The sequence below is a fragment of the Poecilia latipinna genome, unplaced genomic scaffold (assembly GCF_001443285.1).
Source record: "Poecilia latipinna isolate Pla-1442-1.1 unplaced genomic scaffold, P_latipinna-1.0 Scaffold2428, whole genome shotgun sequence".
Lineage (NCBI taxonomy): Eukaryota > Metazoa > Chordata > Actinopteri > Cyprinodontiformes > Poeciliidae > Poecilia > Poecilia latipinna.
In genome coordinates, this window is record NW_015115044.1 from 41,552 (window position 1) to 50,945 (window position 9,394).

Here is a 9,394-nt window from a genome sequence, read left to right on the forward strand (position 1 = left end):
TAACATTATGATTTTTTACAAGTGTATGTACACTTTTGACCACAACTGTATGTGAGTCAAGGCAGATGAGCGAATACTTTTGGCAATGTAGTCTATCTGTAAAGATGTGACGGGACCTAATGCACCTCTAAGTGCACCTAATTTCCTCACGTAAAGATAGACTTATGGTCGACCCATGCCAGCACTCCGACACACCAGCAATCATGGCGTAATAAGCAACAGTTTGACAGCAGCTTTAGAAAAGAAGGCAACAATAATTGAGAGAAACACTTGTACCCAACAGGAATTTAATGCTACAGTCGGCTCAGACTCACCCTCACTGAACTGTTGAAAGCTGCAAAAGCAAAACCCAGCCTGGAGAATTTCTGCTGCTGCTGGGGATGCAAGTAGAAGGATAATAATTTGTCTTTCTTCAGCATAAATCTGCTCACCCAGCCAACTTTTTGTCAGCAGCACAGCCTTCTGTTGGAAGCTCGGGGTGATTAATGTGTCCTGGGCACAGTCTCGACTTCTTAATGCCAGTCGGCAGGAAAGGAAGAACACACTAGTATCCCCCCCATAGACTCCAGAGAACCTTCTTTAAAACAAAGCATATTTTTCAGAGCTTGCTTCAGCTTTCTATTTTCATGTGTTTTTGCTCTTTTAGTGCAGTAGACTTCACTAATCATTAACTTTTACCACATTTCATAACCAAGTCATCATGCAGTGAAATGATGCAGAAAGGATTCTTAGTTTTAATAAACCAACATAAACAGAAGCTTTGCTGACCAGATGAGATTTACCTCCTTTCCTGACTCCAGATGTCCTTCATGGCAGAATCTGATAACTACATTTCATGCTCTAGTTGTAGCTTGTGTTGGTAGAAAAAGAGTGAATTTAAATAGCTGGTTTAATTTTTACAGCGCCCCTTAGGGGACGTGGAGGATTTTTTTTCTTCTTTTGTGCTACCTCGTAAAAGTACAGAGCCCCCTAGTGGACATGGGGAAATTTTTTTTTCTTTTGCGTTCCCTCGCAATAAGCAAATACTCCCCAGTCTATTTTGTATACAATTAAAATTTTTTAAGTATAAACACATTTAAAGAGCCTCAGTGAAAACATGTTTATGTTTTTAATTTTCATTTATTTACTGCACGTTTATGTCAGTTTGTGTAACGTTGAGATGAAACTGCAACGTTAGTTTCATCTCAACGGCCTTTTAGTAACCATTCAGACTACCAGCACAAAAGAGAGACTATCAAAACTGTCAAATGACTTTTGTGAAAATTACTCAGAAATAATCCAAATAGGTTGGATGTATTTTTTCCTTTCTTTCCTTCTTATGGAAAGTTTCTGTTTATATCTTAGAAGGGGTGGAAAGAGATGGAAAACCCATGTTTGGCCTGGTTTGTTGCTTTTCATTTTGCACATGTAGGTTTGTGGTGCATTTTTGTCCTAAAGAAGATGAGTTTGAATTTCAGATATCTCACAAACTAGTTATTAATACATGGAAAAACCTTAAGAAAACCTTATAGCAGAAAAACTTTCACTATTCACTTATGCCGCATGAACTGATTTTTCATGTGCAGTTCCATCTCAACCTTACACAAACTGATATAAACATGCATTGAATAAATAAAATTAAGAATATATAAACGTTTTCATTGAGGCTCTTTAAATGTGTATATATTTAAAATTTTAAATTGACATTTTTGTGACTGGATACAAAGTAGACCAGGGAGTGTTTGCTAATTTATTGTGAGGGAACGCAAAAGAAAAATATTTTTCCATATCCCCACAATTGGGCTCCATAAATGTTGGTCTCAGGACACATAAAACTATATCTCTTTAAGATCTTTATCAACTTTTTTAACATATTTATTAACACAAATAGTTTAGCCCTTATCATCCTGACCCACTTCTTAATATGACAGTTTCCTCCAGCTAAATGTCTTCAGTGATCTTTATAGATCCTGTGTGCAAGGAAACTGATGCTTGTCTTGGAGGCTGGAAGGGTGCCAGAAGCATCAACAAACTTAAACATTTATAGAGTTGGGAAAACCACTGCACTCCTGAGGACAACTGAGTCAGTACGATACGGCAGATTGTTAGCAAATTTCATCAACAATCCATCTCATCCACAACACAGTGCAGCAGGGGTGTCCAAACAAATCGCCAAGTTAAAAGGACGTGACGCCCAAAAATATGTAGTTAAAAAAAGAAAAAATTAAATTACAAATCTGCTGAAAGTATATCTAAAACATTTGATGGGAAAGGCATCTTGGAAAGCTGAAATATCTGGTACTTGACATGTCATTGGCTGCCGTTTTCAAACCAGCCAATCCAGAAGCGTCTTTCATTTTTCTTGCTGGTGATTGGCTGTTCCCCAAAGAGCTAGTAGAGGAAGTGCAAGTATGGTTTCCACTGTGCATATCAAAGCATATTTGGTGCTTGAACTATTAAAACAGGTAACAATAAGCATTTTTAGAAGGGGGTTAAGGTACTTTCAGATCTTAGATATTTACTAGCACCACAAATACCAATTGTCTAGTTTAGTTTGGTTTATTTTCTAGGAAAGGCAAATATAAAGCTTACAAAAATCTATATATATAAAAAAAGCTTTACATATTTGCTTTTCAAAAGGCATCTAGTTGCTAATTCTTTTGGGCTTGGTTGGAAAAAAATAGAAATAGAGATTCTATTCTTTCTTTCTGTGTTTAGCTAAATTTAATAAGTTAATTTAAAACAGAACAGAGTCTGCTTTTGAGTAAAACCCACAGGATGTCAAATTATAAATTTAACGAGAATGCAAAACAAAAAGTGTTTTTATTTATTAATATTTTGTGTAGTGGCAAACATTTTTCATTGTAAGTAACTATTTTTATTAATTAAAAACAATAATAAATTCCATCTGCAAGAACCACCTGAGCCGGCATGACTATTTTTTATCCCTGATGAATTGCCACACAAAATCAGTTCAGGAGCCACAAATGGCCACCGAACATCTCTGTATGTATCTTTTTGTATTTGAAAAATAAAAATCCAAATACAATGGAAAACATGGGTTAAGTTCAAGAAGTGCTTTATGAAAGTGTTTGAATATGCGTCCACTATATGTGACTTTAAGTGGTCAAGATTAAATAATAAAGACTTTTTCTTCAGACATTTATGACTTGGGTTTTATAAAATAAGCCTTAGAGATTCAAAAGACTTTCCATTTCCAGTGAGAGACATTAAGAACTTAAATCCCCTTCGTCTAACATCAGATAATGGATGAATTAATGAAAAAAGTGAAATTATCAGTACAGCGCTCCTTTTTTAGTCTGCATATTGAAACGTCTATTTAAGCTGAAGATGTGCAGCGGAGCTATTATCTTTTCAAAAATCCACTCATTTTCATATAAACTCTTCAGTATAGACTTTATGAACAAAGCTTTTAACTTCTTGCTGTCTATTTTTTTTTACCAAATTATCAACAAAGGTACAAAAATCTAAATTTTTGTGGAATCCAACATTAATGTTTTTGCATATTTCATTTAAGTCAAAAGTTAAGATTTAAAACTCACCATGTCCATTTATTACCAAATGTAATTGTATGCAACACCCACACAACAAAAGCTAATGGTAGAAAACACATTAAAGCCAAAAAGTAATTTTCTAAAGCTTAATGAGAACTTTTAACCCTTTTTGCTTTCAGAATAGTTTTATTTTCTATAAAATACATTTTTATATATTTTCATGAGAAACTCTACTGTCACGATAAATTTTCATAACTTAAAATTTAGATCAATACACTTTGAATTATGATGAACATTTAACACTAGAACTGGAAGACATTTAAAATATCCAAAATAAATAAAATTACAATTTATGTTTCTTAATTTCTGTCTATTTTGTCTTTTTTTTTGTATGTCTGCGTAACAGAAAATATAAATATGTGGGAGAAAAAGTGCATTTTTTCAAAAGATTTACCTAAGTAAATGTAACTAGTTACTACCCAACTCTTAAATTGTGCTTCAAAAAATGGTTGGTTAAAACCAAAACGCCAAACTGAAGAGTTTTATCATCCAGTTTTTGGTAGAAAGAGAAAAATGTTAAATCATTCAACTGGAAAATTATGGAGGTTGTTTTGATTTATCATGTAATTAACTGATTTATAGCGACAGGTCTGTGGAAACGGTGTGCTTTGGTTTATTTTTATGTTTCTGACCATTGTTATTTAAAGAAATGAACATGTAGAGAAGAGATGTTGTGCATTCAAAGCGTAAAAATAACCATGCATGGTAAAAACAGGATGTTTCTTAGACCTCCACCAACCTTTCCCCCACTTCTCTGCTTGAGGCAAAGGCTTGCTCCTGCAACCCCCAGGGCAAAGACAACTCCTGCCCTTCAGGAAGTTCCTGCAAGCAATCAGCTTCATGAAAAACTCCCACGTACGAAAAGGTCTGCCTGAAACAACATTGCCATCTCTCTCCATCTTCTGTTTTCTGTTTTCTTACCTGAAAGGTGTCCCCCAGGTGACCACATTATTGAAGCAACCAATGAGCTGCAAGGCAGAGAGGATCCAGACCCAGTTTGAGCAGAGGCTAACACCTTGAGGAAAAGAACCGGACAGATTTCAGATTTTAAGAAAACCTGTGGAGGCATTTCTCCTTTCCCTCCATGAGTGACGTGAGCTCATCCCACCAGAGTCCTAGCAGACTGAGCACAGCATCGGGTCATAGCTAAAAAATACAGAACTCAAGTCCAGCAAGTTGTGTTCTGATTTATTTTAATGCTTTGTGATTGATTTAGAGTCACTTTTTGGTTTTTATGCTTAAATTAGGGTCCGTCATGACCTCTTAATCATATAATATTAACATTTTCTTTTTATGAACCAATACTGGCTCAATGAGCCTCTAAACAGGAGAGTTTAGACTTGATTTAAGGAAACTCGGTGTTTCAGTTGTTTTGCAGTTTTCTGAATGTTTGTTCCAGATTTGTGGTGCATAGAAGCTGAATGCTGCTTCTCCATGTTTGGTTCTGATTATGTGGATGCAGAGCAGAACCAGGACCAGAAGACCTGAGAGGTTTGGAAGGTTGCTATGACAACAGCAGATCTTTAATGTGTTGTAGTGCTGAGCCATTCAGTGATTTATAAACTAACGATATTTTGAAGTCTATTCTCTCAGTGTAGGGACTTTAAAACTGGTATGATGCGTTGTATCTTCCTGGTTTTAGTCAGAAGTCCAGCTGCAGCGTTCTGGATATGATTGATTTTTTTAGGCAGACCTGTGAAGACACTGTTGCAGTAATCAATGCGACTAAAGATAAACTCATGGATGAGTTACTCTAGATGTTGCTGAGACTTTAGTCCTTAATCTTGGAAATGTCCTTCATATGAAAAAACCCAGACTTTGTAACCATCTGATTGATTAATGCGTACAGAGGAAACTGTTTTAGCACTACGGCAGAAGCTAACGTTCACAGTCTTCATTATTTCTGCTATTAGGGGTTTAGCCAATCAGCACAGAAGAAAACAAAAGCCACTCCTGGATTGGCTGCTTTGCAAACACCTGGGTGCCAAGTAGCATTTTAGCTTCCACAGCTGCATTTTCTTTAGAGTTACAACAAATCCAAAAATAAGAGGGAAGTTACTTCTCCACAAAGTCTAAAACTAAATCAGTTGGGATTCAGTGAAAATTATTTTTTATCAGTTCTCTCTCCAGCTTGTCCAGGTGTTTGGATCCCACCTTCTGAGGGTTTTTTGTTTATTTTAAAGCTGAAACTCAGATTTAAATTCTGTTTTCCTGTCTTCTAGATGCTCCAGAGGGAGAAGGGAACGGTTCTGATCAAACGGGTCCTGGCGGGAATGAGCTGGATCTGTTTGGACCGATGGTGTCCAACCCGCTTCCCCCCAACAACACAAAGCATGATCAGGTAGTCAAACACACACACAGAGATGTTTGCATAGCTATCTTTGTGGGGACTTTCCATTGACTTTCATTTATTTCTACAGCCTGAACCTTACTCTAACCGTAAGCATTACATGCCTAACGCTAACCCTAACCAATACTCACTTTACACCTTAGTCCTAAATCTAACCCCTAACCCAAAAACAGCGTTTCCACTTGTGGGGACCAGGCTTCGTTCCCAGTGAACAGTGAGTCCCCATAACGTCGTATGTCTCAGGCAAATGGTCCCCACAAGGTATTACAAACAAAGACACACACACATACACACACACACACACACACACACACACACACACACACACGGTGACTTTCATCAGTTGCTTATCACCTCAGACAGACTGCCACGGAGGGAGTCCACACACACACACACACATGCACACACACAAAGAGGAGTGAATTCACAAAGCGGCCATGTTTCTGCTACGTGGCGACACATACTCTCTGAGGATCGACATCAAAGCGAACTGTCATAAAATCCTTTTCTTTGAATTAATTTGACCTACGTCCTTCAAGGAAGCGTGCAGAGATAAACCAAAAGAAACACGATTTATTTATCATTTATCTAGTAGGTCATGAGGTCAGCCTCCTTCTTCTTTTTGTTTCTGCGTTAATACACCAGGGTTTATTTGGTTTACAGTCACTTTGATAACAAAAAATGTAAATTTAAAATTCCTGTGTTAGCTATTTGGTAATTGAACCAGTTCTTCAATTTTGTTTGTGTGATATTTTTTGGTGAAAATGAGAAAACAGCCTTTTATCAACGAAAAACCCATCAGATGGCAATATTACCTTTTGAAGATAACTCGGAAATACTAGAGTTATCCAAAAGAAAAAGATATAAAACTTCAGCTTACAAAACCTTATATTGTAGCAGAAAGACAGAAGTAAATGTATAATTGGATTAAGGAATGTTGAAGCATTGAACCACTAGGGGGCTCTGTAACATCCGAAGGAAACAAAACAATCATAAAAGTAACGGTACATGGCAATCAGGATTCAGTGCTTACTTCTGTTTTAACCTCATTCACACAATTAAAAGAAAACAACTTGTAATTTTTTTTTATTTTAAAAATGGACAAACTAAAAAAAAATATATTTTTTATTTTTTTTTTTTTTTTTTTTTTTTTTTTGTCAAATTCATCTGTCCAAAAATTTTGAATGGATAAATTATGCAACAATATAAGTACGACAAAATGATTTGGGTTGTTTTGGACATTTTTTAATAAGACTGCTAGCTATTGAGAACAAAAAAGGTCTAAATTGTTCTGAATTTGTTTAAATTTAGACAATTTGATTAGATTATTTCACTTATGACATGGGAAAATATCTTGTTATAACTTAATTTTTATATATTTTTTATTTATGTATTTTGAATATGCAAATAATACGTTCTCACAATAGCAAATAAAAATTGAAGGAAGCACAATAAGTAAAGGGTAACTAAAAAATAGCTGGCATGATCAAATTATTGTCCAGAAATAATCTGCCAGTGGGATTATTACTTTATTTAAAATCAATATTAAGGAATTAATTACTTAAAACAAACTCTCATATCTTGTTGAAAAGCTGCTTATAAGTTAATTTTGTCCTTTTTCTAGTGTATTTTCACTACAAACTTCCTTGGTAACATTTTGTATTTTTGCTGTAAACCCAACATATGAATGGTTTTTCTTTCAGGTAAAGATTTCTAACACAAGAACACACTTAACTATAATAACCTAAAGCCAGAAAATGACATTTTGTTCCTTTTTCACAACATCAAACATTGCCAGACAAACGGAGATCAGACTGTCGATTAATCTTTTCTATTAAAACAGATCAATTCCCTCCTCTTTCTTCTTCTTCTCCATTTACTGACATTTCCTGCAACATTTAAACCTCAAAGTTGCCTGGCAGTGTGGGGGGCCAGTAATTGCTTCCGCCTTGGCGTGAAGGTTAGCTTTCCCTGTTTGTTGGTAAGCAACCCATGACTTTTACAAACTAATAGGTTCTGCTCAGACGGAAGAAGTGATTGATCCGGTGATTTATTGTCGTCTTAATTCTTTGTTGACTTTGAAATCATGTTCTGTCTCTACACCTTGAACACACAAACCTGCACGCAGGGGGGCTGAGTGTTGGATTCAGCAGCTGGATAATTCCCTGCAGCATTTCACACACCCAGCTAATCACAACAATACAGTTTGATTAGCTGGGGATTTAAAGGAACGTGTAGCTGGCAGCGCTCTGATTCCAGCAGCTATTAACAGGCGTTGAGGAACGCCTCTCCGTCTGCGTGCATGTCAATTATAAAAAATGTGATTACAGCTTTGGAGACGTGGACGGATTTGTGTTATCCCCAGCGTTCCTCCTCCTCTCTCTCTCTCTCTCTCTCTTTCTCTCTCTCTCTCTTCTGCAAACAAACTCACAAATATGTTGAACAGAAGCAAACAAAACATTTAGAGGAAACGTTTATTTTCAGCTGCTTATTGACGTGTTTAATGCCTCCTAATGTAAAGTTTATCCTCATCTCGCACGGCAAAAACACAAATCTTACCAGTTATTGTTGGTCTAGTGCAAATATCTTAGTACACTTGAAATAAGACAAAACTAACTCACAAGTGACTTTTCATTAAGATATAGAAGCTTTTTTAAAGTAAATCATTCCTTAATATTAATAAAAAAAGTACTAGTTTCACTTATAATAGGAGGAAAGTGTCTTATCTTGTTTTTTTGTCACTAATATTAAGGAATTATTTACTTAAAACAAGCTACTATATCTTGTTGAAAAGTTACTAGTAAGTTAGTTTTGTCTTATTTCAAATTTATTAAAAATATTTTCACAAGAAATTTGACCAAAATTACGAAGGAAAATTTTTGTGTTGTCATAAATGCCATTCATTCAGGCATTTTAATGACTTAACATTATTTTATTGTGAAATGATTATATTATATGTAGCAAACAACTTTCCAAGTTGTTTATATTTTGTTTACTCCATCACTGTTTGTGTCTCTGGTGGACCTGCTGCCTTTTTGTTTGAATTTCCACACAAACAAAAACTTTTTACATTAAAATACAATTTAAAAAAAATCACTTTATGGTTGATTTTTTTTTTACTTGTTTTACTTAAAGTAAAACATCTTAAGAAAAAAAGCTACCACTCGTTTATGTTTGCTACGACCAAGTTTAAAAATAAAAAAGCTTTTCATTTAAACAAACATTCATGTTTATGATTGATTTTAACCTTTTATTTTACTTTTATAAGAAATTTCACCCATAAAGAACACAAGTTGAAGACATTTTTGTAATAAAATGAACTGAGAACAAAACAAGTAATGAACGATATAGCAGAAGGCCTGTCACGATTAACACATTTTGCTGAGCGATTGTCTAAAAAGTTATTGCGATAAACGATAATATTGTTTCAAGACCTTTTGACACTGATTTAATGGAAATTATGTAATAATGCATGTGATTCCCGCCATAG

The 9,394-nt window shown here is 35.2% G+C and overlaps 1 protein-coding gene across 2 annotated transcripts in view; it reads left to right on the forward strand.

Moving 5' to 3' along the window:
• Positions 1–9,394, forward strand: part of LOC106937735 (stromal membrane-associated protein 1-like) — a 62,436-nt gene that overhangs the window by 38,400 nt on the left and 14,642 nt on the right. For both annotated transcript variants that reach the window (XM_015019392.1, XM_015019393.1), the window contains exon 5: positions 5,777–5,895. In XM_015019392.1, the coding sequence (XP_014874878.1) occupies positions 5,851–5,895 (45 nt within the window). In that variant the 5' untranslated portion in view covers positions 5,777–5,850. The remainder of the gene's footprint in view (positions 1–5,776; positions 5,896–9,394) is intronic.